Source organism: Nicotiana attenuata, unplaced genomic scaffold, assembly GCF_001879085.1.
Source record: "Nicotiana attenuata strain UT unplaced genomic scaffold, NIATTr2, whole genome shotgun sequence".
NCBI classification, from domain to species: domain Eukaryota; kingdom Viridiplantae; phylum Streptophyta; class Magnoliopsida; order Solanales; family Solanaceae; genus Nicotiana; species Nicotiana attenuata.
The window spans coordinates 85,663-110,926 of record NW_017672861.1 but is presented as its reverse complement, the minus strand read 5'-3'; the positions used below and the strand labels follow the sequence as shown (position 1 = coordinate 110,926).

The following is a 25,264-nucleotide window of genomic DNA, read 5'->3' as shown; positions in this document are numbered from 1 at the left end:
CCCTTTAATTAAGGAATCACTGTTTAACGGGTAGTAGCAGGTTTAATTAAGGAAAGAAAATCAGTTTGGGACAGATTGGTTATTGCCATATAAGGGGCAGTAAAAGCATGAAGTAAACAATCAAGTCTAAGTACAAAATAGGCTTATTTTGGGAAAGGATTCAGCAAGGTAAAATATCACAGTAAAGGGAAAGGAATCAATTAATTTTAAACAGGCGAGTGAAATTAGGGTTCATAAAGTAAAAGCTTTTGCAATCAGTCACCAGATCAAGATCAATCAAGGAAGAAACTTCAGTATATAAATAGAGTGAACAGAAGCATCAGACATGCGAGGCCAAACACATTGGCAAAAGATATAACACGAACATACAGTAGTGGCAGAAATAAGCTAGGATTCAGTAGTAAGGAAAATATTCGAGGCACAGTAGTCAAGTAGGTCAAGTAGTCACATAGAATCAACAGTGAAGAAGAACATAGTATCAGATAAGAGAAATCAGAAACAGGTAAAGGTCTCACAGTACTAATAAGTGAGAAAAACTTCTAAGAAATTTAGGGCTTCAACAGTAGTCGAGTTTAAGAGATGGTAAGAACTCAAAATCAAACATGTCAAACAAGGAAAAGAGAGTCAGAAACAAAGAACAAGTACACATTTAAACAAACAGTTTCAGAACTCGGATAAGACTAAAAGGAACTATGGTTTTTTAACATGCTGAAATAGATAGAGGAACAATATGAGAAAATCGTTCTAAACATAGCAAAATCACAAACAATATTAAGGTCAGAGAAGAGATCTTTTGAAAAACTTAAAGGAAACCCTAATCGTCGAAAAAATGAAGAGCCATTTTGAAAAAAAAGTTGAAGAACCTTCGAGAAAACACTTAAGGAATTCATAGTAAGTACAGATCTAAGAGAGATCTGAAAGAGAACTGAAAGCTCTTAGAGCTAGGGTTTTAAAAAACCCAAAAGAAGTGAGAAAGACTTTGAAAGTTAATGATCTAACCAGAAAAAGTCAAGGATCAGCCTTGAAAGACCATGAATGGCCAGAGAAAAGTCATGCATGGCCGAAGAAAGGCCATGAACAATAGTCGAGCACGGACTGGACCAGATTCCTTTGAGGACTGGCCATTAAACCACAGAAACAAACACCCAGGAGCCATAGGAGGCTGATACACATCTCAAATGACCACGAGGGGCCATGGATTAGGAAGGTATTAGGTTGGATTAGGGTGGGATTAGATGGCGGCGGCTAGGGTTCAGGTGAGGTTTCAGAGAGAATTGAGAGAAGAGGGATTCAAGGGAGGTGTTTGGTGATGAATGAGGTAGGGTAAGGGGTCATTTAAGGTTAAAAATGGAGAGGGCAAATATTGGCCGTTGATCTGATGATCAACGCCATAGATTAATGAGGGTAGGTGGGGAATCTGGGTTGGATCATTTAATTGGGTTAAGGGTCGGGTTTAAATGGGAATTGGGCCGGGGAAATTGGGTTTAATTTGGGATCAGATTTAGGATAAAATTGAAATGTAATTGGGCTATTATTTAAATAGCCAATTTTCCCTTTTAAAATTATAAAAAAAATAATAAATTAATTTCTGGAAATAAATTGAAAGCACTAAAATGATTTATGATATATAATTGACACTTTAAAAATATAGAACTTGATTTTATGAATATAAACATGGTTAAATCTTAAAAAGGCTAATATTGTAATTATGTGCAATTAGCTTTTAAAAATACTAACAAAATTGTAAAAAACATGTGAAAATTACTTTAGTTATATCTTGGCATAAAGATAAAAATCCAATAGATGAATTACCAAAAATAATAATTTTGGAAATAATTATTGGGTTTTTATGGATAAAAAAGGGAAATAAATTAATTTAAAAATCTTTAAAAATTAGGGAAAAATAATAAAATACTTGAATATGCTTACATATGCATCTATATGCCATTTTGAAGTTATTTTGCACTGAAAATATATAGGGAAAAATTGGGTATCAACAGCTGCCCCTCTTTACCCGAGAAGGATGAAAGAGTTTTGATATGATGGCCAATTTTGATCGGGCGACATGGTTTGAAGAGGTTTAGGCCGCACCCCGATTTTCGAGCTGCCTACATATCCCTGGTTTTACAGGAATCATGCCATATATAGTTCAGGATCGGTCGGCGGAGTATGCCGACAGGTACTTTCCAAGAACGGACGCAATATCTAGGGCTGGATGAGTGGACGGCTTACGGGAACGGTTAGGTTTAATATGGCTGCGGGCACTGGAGCGGAACCGCTCCCGCCGGGATGGCTGTTGCTTGCCGGTTTACCTGCAAATAAGCAATACAAACGTATATTGTGCGTAAATTTAAACATGATGCAAATTCCCATTGGACCATGAATGATGTCTTTGAATGGTTAGGATGACGTCTTTAGACCATGATGTCCTGGGCCATGGAGCGTATAATAAAGGATTCGCAGGCCATGAAATGATGTTCTCGGGCCATGAGGATGGTGCCTCCGAACCATGATGCCTTTGAATAATGATATGCAAAAGATTGAAAGGGGTCCTCAGGCCATAACATGGTGTTCTCGGGCTATGAGGATGGTGCCTCCGAACGATGATGCCTTTGGATGGGTTGGCGATATTTCTGCCCATGAAGGATACAGTAGCATGTGGCTATCTTTCAGCCGTGCAATGTGGCGATCTTTCAGCCGTGCAATGTGGCGATCTTTCAGCCGTGCAATGTGGATGGAGATAGCGTTTAGTCTTGGAAGGCAGAATAGTAGCCTTATGCAATGCAGATGCAGATAGAGGTAGAGCTTAACCTCGGAAGGTAGAATGGTAGCCTTATGCAGATTGAAAGGCAGAATGGTAGCCTTATGCAGATTGGAAGGCAGAATGGTAGCCTTATGCAGATTGGAAGGCAGAATGGTAGCCTTATGCAATGCAGATGCAGATAGAGGTAGAGCTTAACCTCGGAAGGCAGAATGGTAGCCTTATGCAGATTGGAAGGAGAATGGTAGCCTTATGCGATGCAGATGCAGATAGAGGTAGAGCTTAACCTCAGAAGGCAGAATGGTAGCCTTATGCAGATTGGAAGGCAGAATGGTAGCCTTATGCAAGTTGGAAAGTAGAATGGTATCCTTATGCAATGCAGATGCAGATAGAGGTAGAGCTTAACCTCGGAAGGCAGAATGGTAGCCTTATGCAAGAAATACAATAGCAAATGACAGTAGAGTTTCTTAGCTGACATCAGATTGCAGCGTGGTGATTACTGGGAGCATTGTGTCATACGGAACATTATGGGTGCGTGTTGATAACAGATGTTGGTAAGTGTAATGGTTCGGAGAATCGGATTCTTAAACAATGTTTGTTCTATGGACGTATAGTACATTCAATGACTTTGTAATCCTGGTGCCTGCATCCAAAGAAAAATCGTGAGTTTTTGTAAAGGGGATGGTTAGTTCGTATCCCCGCTGGCTTTTCTTGACTCTTTCTGCTTTAATCTGGTGATACCGTCTGCATCATTGGGGTAGCGTTGCTAAACAAAGCAATTTCAATAATAGGCATGTATGATTTTGTAAAAGCATAACATAAATGTATAATTAAAATAGTTTTTAGATGAACAGACCACTGTGACACAATTCAGGACATTGCAACCTCTCCTACTACGGAATTTTGAGGGTCCTCCTCAAAATTCTGCCCCAGTTTGATGGGTTGACGTTTCTGACTATTGCTCGTGCGGCGATAGGCTGAAATTACTTTGGAATTTTGAGGGTCCTCCTCAAAATTCTGCCCCAGTTTCCAATTTCGGAGGAAATGAAGATTTTATTAAATTGTGACCGAACCCATAGGGCTGCCTACGTATCCCCTCTTAAACGGGAATCAGGTCAGGCGTAGTTCAATTTACATCATATAAGGGAAGCATAAAGATTACACATAGTAACACTTGACTGCATCTGAATTAATCGGTTTTGGCCAAACTTCGCCGTCCATTTCTGCAAGTATGAGGGCTCCTCCTGTCAAAACCCGGTGAACCATGTATGGGCCCTGCCAGTTGGGAGAGAACTTCCCTTTGGCTTCATCTTGATGCGGAAAAATTTTCTTTAACACCAACTGTCCCGGTGTGAACTGTCTTGGCTTGACTCTCTTGTTGAAGGCTCGAGACATTCTGTTCTGATAGAGTTGACCATGGCAAACTGCATTCATTCTCTTTCCGTCTATAAGAGCTAGTTGCTCGTAACGACTCTTCACCCATTCTGCGTCGTCGATCTCAGCTTCATGTATGATCCTTAGGGAAGAAATTTCTACTTCGGCGGGGATGACGGCCTCTGTACCATAAACCAGGATGTAGGGAGTTGCACCGGTTGATGTGCAAACTATGGTACGATACCCCAATAGAGCAAATGATAACTTCTCGTGCCACTATTTATGCTTCTCTATCATTTTCCTCAATATCTTCTTGATATTCTTGTTGGCAGCTTCTACGGCTCCATTCATTTGAGGCATGTAGGCTGTGGAATTCTTGTGTCTTATCTTAAAGGTTTCACACATGGCTTTCATCAAGTCGATATTAAGATTTGAGCCATTATTAGTAATGATTGACTCTGGAATACCGAACCGACAAACAACGCGATCGCGGGCAAGGTCTACCACGACTTTCTTAGTTACGGCTTTGTAAGATGCTGCTTCGACCCATTTGGTGAAATAGTCAATTGCCACTAGGATAAACCTGTGTTCGTTGGAAGCGGCATGCTCGATTGATCCGATGACGTCCATTTCCCAGGCGGCGAACGGTCATGGTGAGCTTGTTGTTTTGAGCTTGCTTGGAGGTACCTTTATCATGTCTGCATGTATCTGGTAGCTGTCACACCTCCTTTTTTACACCCCGAGGGTATATAAGGGAGTTTTTCCAATTTAAGTGACATTATTCGAAATGGGATTATTTATTCATTTTTTGTTCAGAGTCGCCACTTGGGATGGTTTGTTTTCTGGTGTCCCAAGTCACCGGTTTATTTTAAAATCCCAAATCGTGGAAAATTTCGACTTTCCTTTTTAAGTCTACGAACCAGAAATTCTGAATAAGGAATTTTGTTAACCCGGGGGAAGGTGTTAGGCATCCCCGGATTTCGCGGTTCTAGCACGGTCGCTTAAACTATTATAATTGGCCTATTATCTGATTTTAAAATATGTTTTAGCCTATGGTGTATTTTAACTTACTAGTATTTATGAACGTGCGTTGCACGTTAATAATGGCACGTAATGGTTTATACATTTATATCATCTAAAAGTCGAAAAATATTATTACATTAGCATAATACGTGAATTTAAAATGAAAGGACATCATTAGAACTTACACAAATGATCAATTTAGTCATTAGATAATTATGTATTATAGTTTAAAAGTATTTGATGTGATGGTATCTTACCGAGCACTTCTTTGTAAATGATTTTTTATTTGTGTATGTTAATTTCTCTCTAATGCTTTGGTTGCTCTGCCGTAACCATAACTCTTGTTGTCGCTATTGATATTCCTCTTGAAAGTATAACATATAGTTGTTCATGCAAGAAAACATATTGCGATAAATATAGTGTAATATTTAGGATGTTTGTCCTTGTGCTTTATTTATTATAATTGCAAAATATAAACATACCTAACATTTTTTTCACACAAATTTCAAGGATATTCTTTAGTTTCGGAAGACGAAAGTTGCATTCAGGGATAGAAATATACTTAGAAGTCCATTGACCATTATCATAAGTTTTCCACGTATGGCGTTATTGTCAAAACTTCTATATACCATCTATGTGCTATTACACAAGCTATTCAGCGAATCTAAGTTTTTCAGTAGCATGATGGGCATATGTTTTTTTTTTCAAAATCAATATATATGCAATGGAAGATCAATTTTAACTTAGTATATTATATATATGGTGACACTAACATACTTAGGAGTTAATAAACTTGACAACAAACCTGTGTGATAGAAGGCCATTTGGTATTAAAGTATTTAAGTATTCTTATTGGTAGTAATTGTGGTACGATCTTCTGCTGATTCAAAAACTGATAAATATTTTATTTTTACCAAAAAATTTTGCAATCAACCTTTTATATAGTTGATCAATATATTCATTTATGCTAGCTAATATAGTTTTTTAATTTATATCATGCAATTTTCACAAATTGTGTTTTAATATAATGATAGAAATATATTTCCCTTATTAAATGCACTATTATTTCGAAATCATCTTTTATTAGAAGTTCTTCTTCATTTCCGACACGAAGCAAGAAGTTACCGAATATTGGATCTGTTCTTACTTTATATTGCTTGTCAGTTGAATTTTTTTTCATTTGAGGCTACAAGTATAATTTTGGCAAGCTAGTTTTTACAGTCTCTGCTTTCGTCGATTTTGTAACTATTGGTAGTACTTGATAGAAATTCCCTTCCAAATCATTAATTTTTCACCAAACGGTTCGTTGATATTCAATATATCTCCAGAACTCCGGGCATCGGTTGCCACTTAGTCATAAACGTTTCGTCCCATATTATCAATTTTGCTTTCCATATAAGTTTAGCAACATTGCTCTGCTTTGATATATTTGCGATAGTTATTTCAGTTGTTTGAAGAGGTATACCAAATCTGAAGTGAGTGGCCTCATAATAAAATCGTTGCTGCTACACCATTTTTTATTATTGCTAATAGTATTTTTATTATTGCTAACAGTATCATGCCTTTTGATTGACATTTACAAGAAATGCATGACATAGAAATATTATTTCGATTTTGTCGGAGGCATCTACAAAGGATAATCCTGCTATACCAGAGTCGACTCTTTATAATATAGTCTTGAAAGCTTGTTCTTGTTCAGGATTTAGGTTTGATTGTGCTTCATCAGACAAATGTATGGTCATTTGATTCTCAATACTATACTAACTTTTTTTTTTAAGTTTGTGTTCTAGTTTTTTTAAATATATATAACGCTCGTTTTATGGAATAAGTTTATGTAAGTTAAGATTTTTTTTTTAACTTGAAAATAATTTTACTCATATGATGAATTTTGAAAAATAGTTAAATTGGATTCTCTTGCTAAATATTTAATTGAATGATTTTATTGTTTGGTCTTAACTTAAAAAATAATTTATTTTATTTTGATTCAAAGTCTTACTATTAGTTAAAGATTTAATCTTATTTATAATTTTATCCACCATAAATTTTATTTTCAAAGAGTAAAAAGATAGATCTGGCATTTCATTTTTAGATCTTTATGTTTGCAGAATCATTAGTGATATTGACTCTTGCCAACCATTTTACTTTCTCTTTCTCACACATTTATATTCTTAAATATTTTCTTAGTTGTTGATATTACGCGAAAAATAAATTAAAAATATACTATTAGAGTAGTAAAACAATTCAAATATAATATAAAAGTATATTATGGGGATTTTCCCCCCGCAATTTCAACTCTTTGTGCAATCCATTTAATAGTACTTTAATTTTTTTTCTTGGTATTGGATGTTCGGGAGTGGTAATATAGCCAATATGGAGGATTCTTATAAAATTAATTTAATTTATACATACTTTTAATAAGAATTTCATAGACAAAATTTATTAATTTTAAAATATTAAATATTAAAAAAATCAACATAGAAGGTCTTGTAGTCCAAAAAAATAGGTTATTTTATTATATCCTTTACCTATGAGTTCTTCTATTTAATATATTTAGGACTATTTTGCTATATCAATATTGTATCGTGCATTTATAATAATATATGCTCTCTTTTTTCTAAATAGATTTGGACAATATATTACATTCTCAAATTAAATTAATAATAGGACATTATAATATGTTTTCAAATTAAATTAGTAATAGAAATTTTTAACGTGGAAAGTAATTATACTAATAGAATTCCTAACGTGTAATATTATGTCCTAAAACTAATAGGATTACAAGGCTAATGTCTAAAATTCCAGTTATGTCCTTTTATTGTGAGTTATTATGCTTAATGTTATAAGGTTATTTTTGTAAACCGACATTGTATTCATGCTTTTATAATAACTAGTCTCTATGTACGTGCTTTGCACGTATATCTCTCGCTATAATTAAAAGATAAGTTGAAAAAATATTTCTTTCTATAACTTCATATAACAAACGTTTTTCACTTTATTATGTCACTTTACCCATCCGATTATTAAGTTAATATCGTATCACAAGAAGCTTGGTGATGGGTCATTTGTTGATAAGTATTTAACTATTTCCTAGTAATACTATAATAGTTGCTGGTATCATCTTAAGTAAGAAATATTTTACTTCCATCAGGGAACTTGACAATCAATATCTTATTTAATTGATCGACATAGTCGTTGCTGTAAGATTACTTTTTCATCATGTATTTTGGAAACTCGTATTTATTTATTTGATTACAAATATTTTATTTATTAAGCAATTTCATTACAATCATCATTGGGCTTGACAACCAATTGTTCTTAATGAGGGACTAAAATCTCTTATTGTATGCTATTCTCCATTTTCGAAATGAAGAAAAAAATCGTTTGGATGTTGAATTTATTTTTGTTTTCATATTTTTTCTATTAGCGAATAATTTATTTGATTGCATAAGTATAATTCTATTAGGAATATATTAATAAGTCTTATTCTCATTAAATTTGAAAACTATTGGTAAAGTACTTGATGGTTCACCTCAAATCCATTTACTTTTCTTACGTATTAATATTTTTTTAGTCTAAATATTAAATGCTCTTACCGAGTAGCGATTTCGAATCAATTGGAATATCCAATTATTAAAACCTTTTCATCTTTTGCATGCGGACTCCAAAAAAAGAGGGGAGAAAAAAACGCATCTTAAAATGGCTAACTCAACTAGAAAATAACATTAAGAATTCCTATTGTCCGATAAAAGTTAATACTTACTCCTCCGGTCCAAAATAAGTGGATTTTTTTGGTCCTTTTTCCTTGCGGTCCAAAATAAGTGATTTTTCAGATTTCAAGAATGAATTATTATTTTTTTCCTACATTGTCCTTGGAGTTAAATAGTGGTTGGAATTATGTGTTAAGAGTGTTTATGTGAGATAGTAAAGGTTAATATGGGTCAATTCCATTGCTAATTATGTTAAAAGATGAATTTTCTATATCTGTGTGATAAACATTCCAGAATCACTTATTTTTGACCGGAGAGAGTAGTTCTTATGGAAATAAAATTAATGAAAATTTATTTGGTTTCAAAGTCCCAAAAATAGTTTTTAAAGTTGGATTAATTGTTAATGTTCGGAATCCTAGTTTTTTGCCAGACGTCAATTTTAGTGCAATCATGCCTTAGTAGTAAATTTTGAAGGCACATTAAATTGTATCCTTATATCAACTTATTTGTACTTTAATTCATAAAGGACATAAAAGTCAATTAATCATTTTAAGATATATTTTAGTCGTCTTAAACATTTAGCGTTTTAACATTCGTACTTTTATAATAATTAGATATATATTAACTCGCTTTTAATTAATTTTAGGAAGATTCAATGTTATCTAAAACACGTCTTGAACCACGCACATGAAATGCACCCGCGGTCCACGACACATTTTATCTAAACGTTGTTGAGAATTGGAGTTGGGTCACATGAAATGCACCCGAGTTTAGGAAATTAATTTTTAAATAGCGCGCCTAAAGCAACTACGCACTTTCAAGTTAATAACGAGGTTTGCGAGGGTCATGAAAAATTCAATTAATGGCACACCTCGATTTCTAAAGGGTTAAAGTTAATTAAATGAGGGTCATGTGAAGTATAGAAAGTTCTTTTGAGGGCCTTGGATAATCTACTACCCCATAAAAATAGCTAGCTATGTGGACTTAGTATTATATTTGGCCACGTAACTTAAGAAACTGGTTCCACACCTCTTAATCCAACGAAAAATTTCAGCCCATTTAATGCTCAAATTGGCATATCCCTCACAGCCCATTAACACGTGAATCCATCTGACCAAGATATTTGAGGAATTTAAATTACTAAAATCGATCATTGAACAAGTAAAACACACCATTAAGACAAACATCAATCAAAACAGAAGGAAGCAAAATGCCAAATAACCATCCAATGAAACGAAACAAAGGGAAAGAAACTTATGACTAAACTTCAATACCATACAAAGTCAATAGGAAATGGCAGTTCACAAATATCATATATATATATATATATATATATATATATATATATATACACACGCCCTTTTTCTGATTTCAATGGTTTTGAGCCTCAAATTTTAAAAAGAAATATATATATTTTTTAGCAAGTTAATCCATGATAGATATTATTTTATAAACAACAATGGGAAGTGATAATCATGAAACCAAGGAAAATTTTATCTAGGCACATAAAACTCCAAAGTCACGCATCAATTAGAAATAAGATAAAGCCGAACTTAGACCTTTCAATGTAGCAAAGCTCTTTCAGATTTGAATAATGGCAAAAACCCCAAAGCAAAGGTACAGCAAATGCTCCGTTTCACTTAAAAGTACAACAGTGAGCTCCGATCGCAAATCATCCGAAGTTGAACCGTGACCGGAGTTCGAACAAAAACTCATCGACAAACTCGAGCTCGACTGTGCTTCAACAGTGATGAAGACGAACTATTTTTGTAGTTGAAAATTGCTGGAAAGTCGGCTGGGTTTGAAGAGGGGAAAGGAGCTATTTTTTTTTTGGAGGTCCTTTAAGGGTGTTTTTGGAGTTCTGGAGATTGTTTTGAGAAGACGATGACAGGGGACGTGGGGTCTTGTATCAGCGGCCGACAGCTTTTTCAGTCTTAGGCTCTTTTGGGCGTTAGGCTTTTATTTTTAGGTGTATTTTCTGATGAAAATGGCGGATTGGGTTTTTTAGGTCTAGCTTTATTTTAGGTGTTAATTACTATTATATAGGGGTAGAGATTAGGTTAGGGGTATGGGCCTAGGAATTATGTGCTTGAAGCTCGGACCTTTATAACTAGCTTTGCTTAAAACTAGCCTAATTAACTAGAAATCTATCCATATAGAAATATTATTAAAAATATTAACTAGCCCTACTTAAGTGAAATAACTGTTAAAATAAATTATTTTTTGGTATTTTTCAAGGTTAAAAATGACTAACAAAACACTAATGGAACAATTTTTTTGTAATTTTTATTTTTCTTATAATAAAATAAAGTAAAAGAGTAAAAATTAGTTGAAATAGCTATATTAGGCCTAGATTATATATTTACATGCTAAAATATGAAAAGTCTTGGGGAGGGTCAAAAATCACATGTCTACAGCTGCCCCTCTTTGACTGGAAACGCGAAGAGTTTTCGGACAAAGAATGACGAGACAGGTTTGTATTTGGAGAGACCAAAAGCTAAAAGAAAAGGAGAATGTGACCGAGCCCTGGTGTCTGAAATGCCTACATATCCTTGGCTATAAAGGAATCAGGACACGTGTAGTTCAGAAGTGAATGAGGTGATGGAGTACCGAGGTGGAGAGCCGAGTGAGGTGCCGTTGAGGTTCCGGTCCGCGGTCCCTTTATTACATCAAAAATCAAAATTGAAAAGTACTAACTAAGCCTATCAGCTACGAGTTACAAGATTCCTATCTGTGAGTCTTCTGAAGAATGATCTTGAGTCTTGGTTGGTTCTTCTTGCAGGCTCCGATCTGAATCTTGATGCTCCTCAGCTATAAACCGCGGGTTTATTTTTCAGCTTTGGATCAAGGTGGGACACGCGAAGCCTGTGACTTCAATCACATCTTGAGCAGTCCGCATCTTTCTCCGCTTCAAGATTTGAGTTCACTTCTTTTGTTCTTTTCTTTCCTTTCTTTATTCTGGATTGAGACTCATTCTTTTGGTCATTTCGAATCCTGTGCCTTGAGGTCAAACCTGCTCAGACACCAAAAACAAACAAATAAACGAAATTTTTCTGCCCTAGTTTTCACTAGGAAAATTCCGTGAGTTATTTGCAACACAAATCTAAGCTATTTCTTTATTGAAAGCAACAAAAGTCAGGATTATATATCCTTGGGAATACGGAATACAGCCCTAAATTGGGAAGATTGCCAGGTTATGCTGGGAAAATGACCGGGTTATGCCGGAAAAGAGAAAAAAAGGGTCCTCGGGTTATGCCGGGGAGGTCCACGGGTTATGCCGGGATAAAAGAAAAAAGGTCCTTGGGTTATGCCAGGGAGGTCCACGGGTTATGCCGGGATAAAAGAAAAAGGTCCTTGGGTTATGCCTGGGGAGGTCCACGGGTTATGCCGGGATAAAAGAAAAGGGTCCTTGGGTTATGCCAGGGAGGTCCACGGGTTATCCCGGAATAAAAGAAAAAGGGTCCTTGGGTTATGCCAGGGGGGTCCACGGGTTATGCCGGGATAAAAGAAAAAGGGTCCTTGGGTTATGCCAGGGAGGTCCACGGGTTATGCCGGGATAAAAGAAAAAGGTCCTTGGGTTATGCCAGGGAACGAAAGGATAAGGTCCTCGGGTTATGTCGGGGAGGTCCACGGGTTATGCCGGGAAAAAAGGAAAAAGGTCCTCGGGTTATGCCGGGGAGATCCACGGGTTATGTCGGGAGAGAAGAAAAAGGTCCTTGGGTTATGCCAGGGAGGTCCACGGGTTATGCCGGGAGAAAAGAAAAAAGGTCCTTGGGTTATGCCAGGGAGAAAAGAAAAAGGTCCTTGGGTTATGCCAGGGAGGTCCACGGGTTATGCCGGGAGAAAAGAAAAAAGGTCCTTGGGTTATGCCAGGGAGGTCCACGGGTTATGCCGGGATAAAAGAAAAAAGGTCCTTGGGTTATGCCAGGGAGGTCCACGGGTTATGCCGGGATAAAAGAAAAAGGTCCTTGGGTTATGCCGGGGAGGTCCACGGGTTATGCCGGGATAAAAGAAAAAAGATCCTTGGGTTATGCCAGGGAGGTCCACGGGTTATGCCGGGAGAAAAAGAAAAAGGTCCTCGGGTTATGCCGGGGAGAAAAGAAAAAGGTCCCTGGGTTATGCCAGGGAGGTCCACGGGTTATGCCGGGAAAAAAGAAAAAGGGTCCTTGGGTTATGCCAGGGAGGTCCACGGGTTATGCCGAGATAAAAGAAAAAGGGTCCTTGGGTTATGCCAGGGAGGTCCACGGATTATGCTGGGATAAAAGAAAAAGGTCCTTGGGTTATGCCAGGGAGGTCCGCGGGTTATGCCGGGATAAAAGAAAAAAGGTCCTCGAGTTATGCCGGGGATAACTAGGGAATGAGGCCCTATGTTGGAAAGGATGCAACTAGAGATTGGAGGAAATATGCTATCTATTTTGAATTTTTTTTCCTCTTTTTTTTTCATCATTCTTCATTTTTTTTTTTGGGTTTAAGAAAATGAGTAAAAATGCAGGAAAGAATTTGAAGGAGACTTCCCTATTGGATTGATTATTGCTGCAAAGCTGTTTCTAGCTCTTGCGCATTTTTCCTTTTTGGTTGCACCTGCTTCTTGAACGGTTGCTTTGGATTACACATGTCTCAAATTTTTCAAACAAAGAACAATTGTTAGTTTGAAACGGTGGTTGGTTTTGTGGCCTTGATTGTTTTGATTACTTGATCTCGGCCCAACTTTTTTGGTGAGAACCCCTGCAGCTTGCTGGCTTTTCTGAAGATTGATCTCTTTCCTAAACCGAGGGACTCAACTTTTCAAAAATTTATCGTGATGGCTCGCCCGTATGGGGCTTTGGTCCTTTCACTTTATTCTGCCTCTAGGGGCTTTTGCCTTGGCTTTCTTTCATTTTCAATAACTTTGGGTTTCAGAGCATCGGCCATCATGGCCAGCCGGGATTGACTTGATGCGCCTGCTGAGGCAGGGTACTTTCTTGGACTTGGCTTTTATTAAACGGAAACCTGTAAAACCAATCTTGCCACCTTTTCTTTGCATTAGTTTCGGAACGGAGTTAGACCGAAAGGGATTCAAGGAAAAGTAAACAAAGGACAAGAAAATGAATTTAATGAGAAGTGTCCCTTTCGGGGAGGAAGGACGGACATATCTGGGGTGCATGCAGACTTCAATAAACATGACATGCTTCTTGGACTGGGTACCCGATCTGCACAAGCTATCCCAACTTCTCATAAACCCATTGCGACCCGTGTTTCAAAACCGAGAAACCTTGCCAGGACTCTTTCAATACCAATGGTGGTGAGGGGTTTCTTCTTTTCGATCAACGGCGCCCTTTTCGGGTTTTCACCATTGACCTCTCTCATTTCTCTTCTCACCGTCGCCTTATAGTGCTCTTTACGAGTTTTCACTAACAAGACTCTCTTGTTTTTCAGTTTCTCTGCTCACTATCGCCTTATGGTGCCCGTAGGTTTTCACCAATAAGACTCTCTCATTTTATTTCTTTCTTCTTGATTGCACCGGATCCAAACAACTACGTTCTCCGATTTGAAAACCTTTCGCCGATTGATCCGAAGGACTTGACAAGGTTTTGGGTAAAAAGAATTTGGATCGAATTACAACTTTGGTCCGTTCAGGCGGGATCATTGCCGAACCATTATAACATCTGTCCCAGTTTTACTTTTGGAGGGGAAATTGGATTTTTGTTTTGGTGTGACTGAACCCCAGAGAGAGGCTGCCTACGTATCCTTTCGGAATCAAGTCGAACATAGTTCAGGGAAACATTTTGTTTTGTTTTGTTTTCTTTTCTTTTCTTTCTTTTGTTTTGATGCTTTTTTTTTTTGTTTTTTTTCATTCATTTTTTTTTCAATAACGCTTTCGGGTTCCAAAGAGGGTAGTCAAAGAAGAGTAACCGGCTCAAAGGGTTTGCAAAAGGTTGATAGTGTTTGGGTAGCGAGAATAAAAGCCTTCATCATCCCAATCAGACAATGTTGTAGCTGCAGAAAGCCTAAACATAGTACCTTTTTTACTGCATCCGCATTCACAGCTTCTTCGGGATCATTTCCTTCGACATCTCCCAAGTATAATGCCCCTCTTGGCAATATCTTTCTGATGATATACGGGCCTTTCCAATTAGGAGCGAATTTTCCTTTCGCTTACTGATGATGGGGAAGAATGCGCCTTAACACGAGCTGCCCCATTTCGAAATTTCTGGGCCGCACTTTCTTGTTGTATGCACGGGCCATTCTTTGTTGGTACAACTGCCCGTGGCAGACCGCAGCCATTTGCTTTTCATCAATCAGGGTCAACTGTTCCAGACGGGTTTTGACCCACTCACTGTCTTCAATTTCAGCTTCAACAATAATCCCGAGAGAAGGGATTTCAACTTCTACGGGTATTACAGCTTCAGTGCCGTAAACCAAAAGGTATGGGGTTGCTCCAATCGATGTGCGCACAGTAGTGCGATACCCTAACAATGCAAATGGCAACTTTTCATGCCACTGCCTGGAACTTTGGATCATCTTTCTCAAAATCTTTTTGATGTTCTTGTTTGCTGCTTCGACGACACCATTGGCTTTAGGCCGATAAGGAGTAGAGTTCCGATGCGTTATCCTGAATTGTTCGTATATCTCCCCCATCAAATGACTATTCAAATTTGCAGCATTATCCGTAATGATAGTTGCAGGAATACCAAAATGGCAGATGAGGTTAGAATGCACGAAGTCTACTACAGCTTTCTTGGTGACAGATTTGAGAGTAATTGCTTCAACCCACTCTGTGAAGTAGTCGATAGCGACCAATATGAATCTATGTCCATTTGAAGCTTTCAGCTCGATCGGCCCAATGACGTCCATGCCCCACGCGACAAATGGCCAAGGTGCTGACATAGGATGTATTTCTGTAGGTGGTGCATGAATCAAATACCGTGCACCTGACATTGATGACATTTCCGGACGAAACTAAAACAGTCCTTTTCCATAGTCATCCAGTAATAGCCCGCTCGAAGGATTTTCTTTGCCAAAACATACACGTTAATAAGGGGTCCGCACACTCCTGCGTGCACTTCATACATGATTCTTCCGGCTTCTTCGGCGTCAACACATCTTAGCAAGTTGAGGTCAGGAGTTCTTTTGTACAAGACATCACCGCTCAAGACGAAACCACTTGCGTGTCGTCTAATGGTCCTCTTTCGGTCTCCACTGGCTTGCTCGGGGTAGTCCTTAGTTTTCAGAAATCTTTTGATGTCATGATACCATGGCTGAATATTTGGTTCCGCCTCAACCGTATTACAGTAACCGTGCCTTTCCCGGATTTGGATTTCCAAGGGATCAATGTGGGCATTGCCTGGGTATAGCAGCATCGAGGCTAAAGTAGCAAGTGCATCATCTAGTTCATTGTGACAACGAGAGATGTACCTGAACTCTATTGACTTGAAACGTTTGCTGAGATCTTCCACATGTTGCCTGTAGGGAATAAGTTTGACATCTCGAGTCTCCCATTCTCCCTGAGCTTGTCAGATAATTAGATCCGAGTCTCCCATGATTAACAATTCTTCGACATCTTGGTCAATTGCCATGTTCATACCCATAATGCAGGCTTCATACTCGGCAGTGTTGTTTGTGCAGAAAAACCGGAGCCGGGCTGTGGCTGGATAATTCTGACCAGTGGGTGAGATCAAGATTGCCCGAATTCCAACACATTTTGCGTTTACCGCTCCATCAAAGAACATTTTCCAAGCATTAGTATCTTCGGATATTGCCTCAACTGAATTTACCTCTTCATCCGGGAAGTAGGTGCTCAAAGGTTGGTATTCATCGTCAACCGGGTTTTCAACCAAATGATCTGCTAAAGCCTGGGCTTTCGTCGTCGTGCGGGTGACATAGACTATGTCAAATTCAGTGAGCAGGATCTACCATTTTGCTAACCTTCCCTTGGGCATTGGTTTCTGGAATATGTACTTTAAAGGGTCCAACCTGGTGATGAGGTAAGTGGTGTAAGCCAACAAGTAATGCCTCAGCTTTTGAGCTACCCAGGTCAAAGCGCAACAAGTCCTTTCCAACAGAGTATTTTTAGCCTCATAGCTTGTGAACTTTTTACTCAAATAGTAGATCGCTTGCTCTTTCCTCCCGGTTACATCATGTTGTCCAAGGACACAGCCAAAAGAATTCTCCAAGACTGTTAAATACAAGAACAGAGGCCTTCCCGGTTCTGGTGGGACCACGACTGGAGGGTTCGACAAGTATTCTTTAATTTTATCAAAAACCTCTTGGCACTCGCTTATTATTGTTATTAGATTGTATAAATGACTATTTTCAAATTGCGATGTCAATTGTACATAGCCAGTTTAAATTCCAGGAGCTTGTTCAATAATAGTGGCTTCAACATGTTAAATAAATTTTCAAATTGATTATGGTTTCAGCATTAATTTTTAGTATGTTCAGCATGTTCAATCTTCCCGAAATTAGTGATGATCTCAGCCTCAAATTGTCATTTCAAATCTGTTTAGTTAAAAGTTGGCAATGATAATGAGTGACCCAAATAATTAAACCAGTCTGTCAAAAGGCCCAAACACAATAATTGCTGGAACTTGGCATATTGAACTCAATTTCCTATATAATTGAACCCTGGGCCAGTTCCCAAAAGCCCAAGGCAGACTCCCCTTGCACAAACCGCTATTGCCATAGACCTGAGCCAAATTTCTCAAAGCCTAGAATGCTTGGAGCTAAAATCTTTTAAAATATATTAGGAATATGGGGGATTAATATGCAATATAAATTTAGGTTTTCGAGTTAGGTAGCGGGTTCAAATTAAGAGGGTCCCCCCTTTTGTTTGAATTCGAACTTGAACTCGAGGCCCGAAGTTATGAATGCAAATTAATTAGGCCTTTTTAGAGACAAAATAAATAGAAAATCTTAGTTTGCTTTAGGTTTACCTTGAAATAATAAAAATAAGATGAGCCTCGCCAAACAAAAATGCATAATTTGCTGGGCCCTCATTAAATGCTTCATTAAAAATACTTAGAATTTGGGGCGTGCCGTCTAGCAAATTTCACGGTCTCCCACAAAGATAATAACCCGTTAGTCGCTTTAGACGCGCTTTTAATAATTTTACCTTCCTAAATACGGGTGTGCATTTCATGCAACCCAAATCCAAATCCCAAAACGTTGAATAAGAATGTGTCGAGGATCCGGGTGCATTTCATGTGACGTGATCCAAAAACACGTTTTTAAACGACGTTCACTTTCTAATTTTTTTAACTAAAAGCGGTTAAACAATTCTAAAATTGCACTATAGGTTTGAACATGTATAAAAATCAGATTTCAGCCATTTATAATAATTTAAGCGACCGTGCTAGAACCACGGGATCCGGGGGTGCCTAACACCTTCCCTCGGGTCAACAGAATTCCTTATTCAGAATTTCTGGTTCGCAGACTCCAATTGGGAAGTCGATAATTTTCCTCGATTTGGGATTTAAGTTAAATCGGTGACTTGGGACACCAAAAGCCAATCCTATCCCAAGTGGCGATTCTAAAAAAATAAATAAATAATCTCATTTCGAATAATGTCACATTAAATGGAAAAACTCCTTTATACATTTATCCTTCGGGGTAGGTGTGTAAAAAAGGAGGTGTGACATTCGGCAACGGGAATTATCCTTAGGACTTGCTTTGTTCAGATCTCTGTAATCCACACACACTCGGGTTCCCATCTTTCTTTGGCACTGGAACTACATGGGCTAACCATGTGGTGTATCGAACCACTCGGATCACCCCCGCTTTTAACTGTTTTGTGACCTCTTTTTTAATTTTGTCACTGATATCAGTTTTGAACTTTCTTTACTTTTGCTGGACAGGGGGATAATCAGGGTATGTTGGCAACTTGTGAACCACCAAATCGATACTTAGTCCTGGCATGTCATCACATGACCAAGCAAACACATCTTTGAATTCAAATAAGAGTTGGATCAATGCGTCCCGGGTTTTTTCATCTGTGTGAATGCTTATCTTGGTTTCCCTGACTTCTTCAGAATTACCCAAATTAACCGGCTCAGTATCATTTAAATTCGGCTTAGTTTTATTCTCAAATTGTTCCAATTCTAGATTTATTTCCCTAAAAGCCTCTTCTTCACCATATTCCTGTTCTTGGTTCATTATTTCACAGTTAGACAGCGTGTTTGAATCTAGGCATGAAGTCCGCAAGCATGTCATGTTATTGAAATATGCTTTTAACAGAACTGAAAAGAGAAAAAGAAAAACAACAAGATTAAGAAAAAGGACATTCCTCGACAACGAAATATTAATTTCATTTGATTTTTGATTTTTTTTAAATTTTTGAAGAGAGAAGGGTTTAGATCATAGAGTAAGACAATAGAGTAAAACATCCGGATCACACCCTGAGATAATCCGGCTGTAGAAAGGATGGCAAGACTGGCTACCGAGACTCCCGTCTGATAGGGAACTTTCACGCTTGGCAACCGTTTTGTGACTTTTCTTCTGTCTCGGCAATGGCTGCAATGGCCTTCAGTGCCGAATTAAATTTCTTATCTTCACAAGTCATTCTGACTACTGGCCCATTGGTGTGAGTAGGCAGAGGATTGTTCATCATGTTAGGAGCCTCTTCGTCCCGAAAAATGATTCTTCCAGCTTCAATCAAATCTTCAACTACCCTTTTGAGGGTCCAACAGTCCTCTATATTGTGCCTCACCGCTCCAAAGTGGTATTCACATCTAAGCATCAGCTCGGGCGAGGGGACTCGGGGTTTGGCCGGTTTGGGGCCACTGGCTGCAGGAAAACTCGCCTAACTAGCTTTTGGAACAAACCCGAGTATGATTCACCAATAGGGGTAAACTGATTCCTTTTGAAAGGCTCTCTTGGGCGAGGATTGTACTGGGGAACATTTGATTGGGATTATATGGAGCTTGGTAAAGATGGGCATTTCTGGGAGGTAGAGCTCGATTTTGTGTATAATGTTGTGGCCGCGTGCAAGGTTGCACGTTCATCACCGCATACCAACAAAACCAACCACCTGAACAAAACCTGGCTAATTTGCTCACACAAACAACCTTGTTAGTTTTGAGACATTTAACATATAGAAAATCGCACATTGGGATGCAATGCACCTAACAGTTAAACGCTTCTACCATGTGTTTGCACAGTTGCATATTTCATCCCGGCCTTAACTAACTCCTTCAGTATGTACCTCTTTTCTTTTATTTCTGCCTTTCTTTGATCACTTGATTTTTTTTTCAGTTTGTTTTTGCCGCTCTTTTATTTTGGCACTCTCTTTTTGTTTTCTTCTCTTTTTTTTTTCATTTTTTGTCACTCTTTTCTTTCTTTTTCACTCAATTTTTCTTTCTCTTTTTTTTTTTGCAGTTTATTTTTTCACTCAATTTATTTTATGGCTATGATCGAATCCAATGGGGATTGCCTACGTATCATCACCCCGCATGAATCAGATCTTGCGTAGTTCGAGAAGATTGGGAATTGAGTAAACTAACTCTTTTTTTTTTCTCTTTTTATAAAACTCTGATCATAAAGCTTTAAGGCAAAAGAAAAACATTTGTGATTTTTTGATTTTCTTTTTGGAATTTTCTAAAAAAAATACTTTAAAAGAAGAAAGGGAATTTTTTTTTTTAATTTTTGATTTTGATTTTATTTTTGAAAGAAAGACTTCTAAAATTCCTTTTCTTTTGATTGGAACTTTGGGAATTTCAAAAGTAAAAAGAACATATTTTTTGTTAGAAAATTTATTTGTTTTCTCTTTTTCTAAAGAAGAAAGAAAATTATTTTTGGATTTTAGATGTAACCTCTTAATTTTCGAAAGAGGAAATTTTAGAAAATATTTTGAATTTTTGAGTTTTTTTTGTTTATTTACAAAAGTACTTCTAAAGAAAAGCAAAAATATTTTTGAACTTCAATTTTTCCAATTTTTTTATTGACATTTATGAAAGAAAGGCATCTAAGGAGTATTTTTTTTTTGGGAAAAAATACTTCAAAATGAAGAAAACCCGTATTTTTGGTTTTTATTAATTTTTTCTTTTTATTTCTTTTTCCATATGAAAGACTTAAGAAAGAAGGAAACTATTTTTTAGTTAAAAAACTTTTTTTTTTGAATTTTCTAAGGAAAGATTTCTAAAGAAACAACTGAAAGAAAATATTTTTAAATTTTTTGAAAATTGGGGTCGGAACCGATGAGGTTTGCCTACGTATCTCACATCCGATGAGAATCAGACCCGCGTCGTTCGGTCATGTAGAGATCAAAATTTTAATGGATCAAGCTAAATCCTAAATTCAAGATACTACAAGACCTCTTGAAACTCTAGGAGCCTGTCAGTGTTGCTTGGAGACTACTCTACCAAAACCCTAGGTCACTCCTATAAAAAGGGTTTCATAATCCTTTAAAAAAGATCTCAAAAATGGAGATCATCTCGAAAATCCCATAAACTCACGGGATATTCACAAAGAGATCAAGAAGTGGCCGGATAATTCTTGATAATCAAATTCTTCAAGAAGATCCACAACATACTTCATGGATATCAAATAAATCCATGAAAGCCCGCACCATCCTACGTTCGAGAAACACGCTGTTCTAGCCCTCGAATCACGGAGATAATCAGGAGAGAAGAATCAAGGGGATAAACAGAATTGTACCCGCGTCTTTTTATGAATAAAATTGTGTTTCTTCATATTTATATTGTGGTTGCAATTTATTTTTGTATCACATATAATTTGTTGCAAATAAATTGGCACGCCCAGTAGGACCAGTTCTGCCCTTCATCTCTTCCTCCTGCAAATCGAAACTACTTCAAAAATTTCCGCTGTGATCGGGTACTTCAAGTCTTGTCTTCAAGTTTCGCCAAGCCTAAACCCCGACAAACCTTGAAGTAGGGGGCATTTGTAAAGATCAAAATTTTAATGGATCAAGCTAAATCCTAAATTCAAGATACTACAAGACCTCTTGAAACTCTAGGAGTCTGTCAGTGTTGCTTGGAGGCTACTCTACCAAAACCCTAGGTCACTCCTATAAAAAGGGTTTCATAATCCTTTAAAAAATATCTCAAAAATGGAGATCATCTCGAAAATCCCATAAACTCACGGGATATTCACAAAGAGATCAAGAAGTGGCCGGATAATTCTTGATAATCAAATTCTTCAAGAAGATCCACAACATACTTCATGGATATCAAATAAACATGAAAGCCCGCACCATCCTACGTTCGAGAAACACGTTGTTCTAGCCCTCGAATCACGGAGATAATCAGGAGAGAAGAATCAAGGGGATAAACAGAATTGTACCCACATCTTTTTATGAATAAAATTGTGTTTCTTCATATTTATATTGTGGTTGCAATTTATTTTTGTATCACATATAATTTGTTACAAACAGGTCAGTTTTGACGGAACAGGGGAAACATATCACCTGAAAATTTGGCTCATTTTGAAATGACTTTTCTTCTTCTTTTCTTTTTTTCAGAATTTCGGCAGAGTTTCAGAATTTTCTAAATACCTACCTCACTCTTGGTTTTTTTTTTTCTTTTTTTTAATTTTCTTCCTCTATTCTAGCAGCCGGTCAACATGCAAGTCGGAACAAACAGATGCGCAAGTAGCACGTAAGATGCATCAGGATGGTCTTTTTAAATTGGGTACACCTGTCCTAGACGGACCCAACCCCTATGTTGAGTTCCATAAGTCAAATGCACGTGATGCAAACAAACGTACCTACTAGGGATCCGGCATGAGGTTTTGTTATACTAGGTTTAAAACCTGGGTTTATTGTTCTAGACCTGGCTTACCCGAGCGGACAGCTCGAGCCGAGGGGGGGCAGCGTACCGAGAATACAGAAGCTTCACCGGCTTTGCAACTTGTCCGAACCTCGTTCTAAAATTGGATAAGACTCTAAACAGAAGAGAAGTCACACGAAGTGCACACTCCCCAGATGATTTAGAAGACTCAGAGAGAAGAAGGGTTTCATAGCAGTTTATATACAGTTCACACAACATCAAAGCGGTAAAAGCGGCATTTAACACATTAGGCTCAAACATGTAGAAAAATCAAATAATAGATAAAGCCAATCATAACAGCTATTCTAAGCTCGAATTCTTGAACCCTGAACCGAAGTTCTGGGTTTGGGTCACCAGCAGAGTCGCCAGAGCTGTCACACCTCATTTTTTACACCCCGTGGGTATATAAGGGAGTTTTTCCAATTTAAGTGACATTATTCGAAATGGGATTATTTACTCATTTTTTGTTCAGAGTCGCCACTTGGGATGGTTTGTTTTCTGGTGTCCCAAGTCACCGGTTTATTTTAAAATCCCAAATCGAGGAAAATTTCGACTTTCTTTTTGAAGTCTGCGAACCAGAAATTCTGAATAAGGAATTCTGTTAACCCAGGGAAGGTGCTAGGCATTCCCGTATTCCGTGGTTCTAGCACGGTCGCTTAAACTATTATAATTGGCCTATTATCTGATTTTAAAACATGTTTTAGCCTATGGTGTATTTTAACTTATTAACCGCTTTTAATTAATTTTAGGAAGATTCAACGTTATCTAAAACACATCTTGAACCACGTCACATGAAATGCACCCGCGGTCCACGATACGTTTTATCTAACGTTGCTGAGAATTAGAGTTGGGTCACATGAAATGCCACCCGAGTTTAGGAAATTAATTTTTAAATAGCGCGCCTAAAGCAACTACGCACTTTCAAGTTAATAACGAGGTTTGCGAGGGCCATGAAAAATTCAATTAATGGCACACCTCGATTTCTAAAGGGTTAAAGTTAATTAAATGAGGGTCATGTGAAGTATGGAAAGTTCTTTGAGGGACTTGGATAATCTACTACCCCATAAAAATGAGCTAGCTATGTGGACTTAGTATTATATTTGGCACGTAACTTAAGAAACTGGTCCACACCTCTAATCCAACGAAAAATTCAGCCCATTTAATGCTCAAATTGGCATATCCCTCACAGCCCATTAACACGTGAATCCATCTGACCAGATATTTGAGGAATTTAAATTACTAAAATCGTTGAACAAGTATAAACACCTATTAAGACAAACATCAATCAAAACAGAAGGAAGCAAAATGCCAAATAACCATCCAATGAAACGAAACAAAGGGAAAGAAACTTATGACTAAACTTCAATACCATACAAAGTCAATAGGAAATGGCAGTTCACAAATATCATATATATATATATATATATATATATATATATATATATATATACACACGCTATTTTGAAAATATTTTGCATATTGAAAAATATATAGGGAAAAATTGGGTGTCAACAGCTGCCCTTCTTTACCTGGGAAGGATGAAAGAGTTTTCGGGTAAAGAAATGATAGCCAATTTTGACAGAGCGAAACGGTTTTGGAAGATTCAAGCTGCACCTCGGCTTCCGAGCTGCCTACATATCCCTGGTATTACAGGAATCAGGCCGTGTGTAGTTCAGTGATTCACCTGCGGAGTGTGCCGATGAAGATATTTCAAAAACGAACGCAATATCTAAGGCTGGGTAAGTGGACGATTTACGGGAATTGTTAGGTTTGATATGGCTGCGGGCACTGGAGCGGAACTGCTCCTGCCGGGATGGCTGTTGCTTGCCGGTTTACCTGCAAATAAGCAATACAAGCGCATATTGTGCGCAAATTTAGACATGATGCAAATTCCCGCCGGATCATGAATGCTGTCTTTGAACGGTTAAGGATGGCGTCCTCAGACCATGATGTCCTGGGCCTTAAAGTGTATAATAAAGGATTCGCAGGCCATGAAATGATGTTCTCGGGCTATGAGGATGGTGCCTCCGAACCATGACGCCTTTGAATAATGATATGCGAAAGTTTGAAAGAAATCCTCGGGCCATGACATGGTGTTCTCAAACTATGAAGATGGTGCCTCCGAAGGATGACACCTTTGGATGAGTTGGTGATATTTTAGCCTATGAAGGATGCCGTAGCATGTGGCGATCTCTCAGCCGTGCAATGTAGTATGTGGTGATCTTTCAGCCGTGCGATGTAGCAATGTGGCGATCTTTCAACCGTGCAGATGTAGTATGTGGCGATCTTTCAGCCATGGAAATGTAGTATGTGGCGATCTTTCAGCCATGCAAATGTAGTATGTGGCGATCTTTCAGCTATGCAAATGTAGTAAGTGGCGATCTTTCAGCCATGCAAATGTAGTATGCGGCAATCTTTCAGCCGTGCGATGTAGCAATGTGGCGATCTTCCAGCCGTACGATATAGTGTGTGGCGATCTTTCAGCCATGCAATGTGGTATGTGGCGATCTTTCAGCCATGCAAATGTAGTATGTGGCAATCTTTCAGCCATGCAAATGTAGTATGTGGCGATCTTTCAGCCATGCAAATGTAATATGTGGCGATCTTTCAGCCATGCAAATGTAGTATGTGGCGATCTT

The 25,264-nt window shown here is 37.8% G+C and overlaps 1 protein-coding gene across 1 annotated transcript in view; it reads right to left on the bottom strand.

Annotated features, from left to right (window-relative positions):
• Positions 1–25,264, bottom strand: part of LOC109214740 — a 76,503-nt gene that overhangs the window by 44,834 nt on the left and 6,405 nt on the right. The window contains exons 2-3 of the mRNA XM_019378691.1: positions 16,557–16,729; positions 16,099–16,349 (exon numbers count right to left, since the gene is read on the bottom strand). Coding sequence (XP_019234236.1) covers positions 16,099–16,349; positions 16,557–16,729 — 424 coding nt within the window. The remainder of the gene's footprint in view (positions 1–16,098; positions 16,350–16,556; positions 16,730–25,264) is intronic.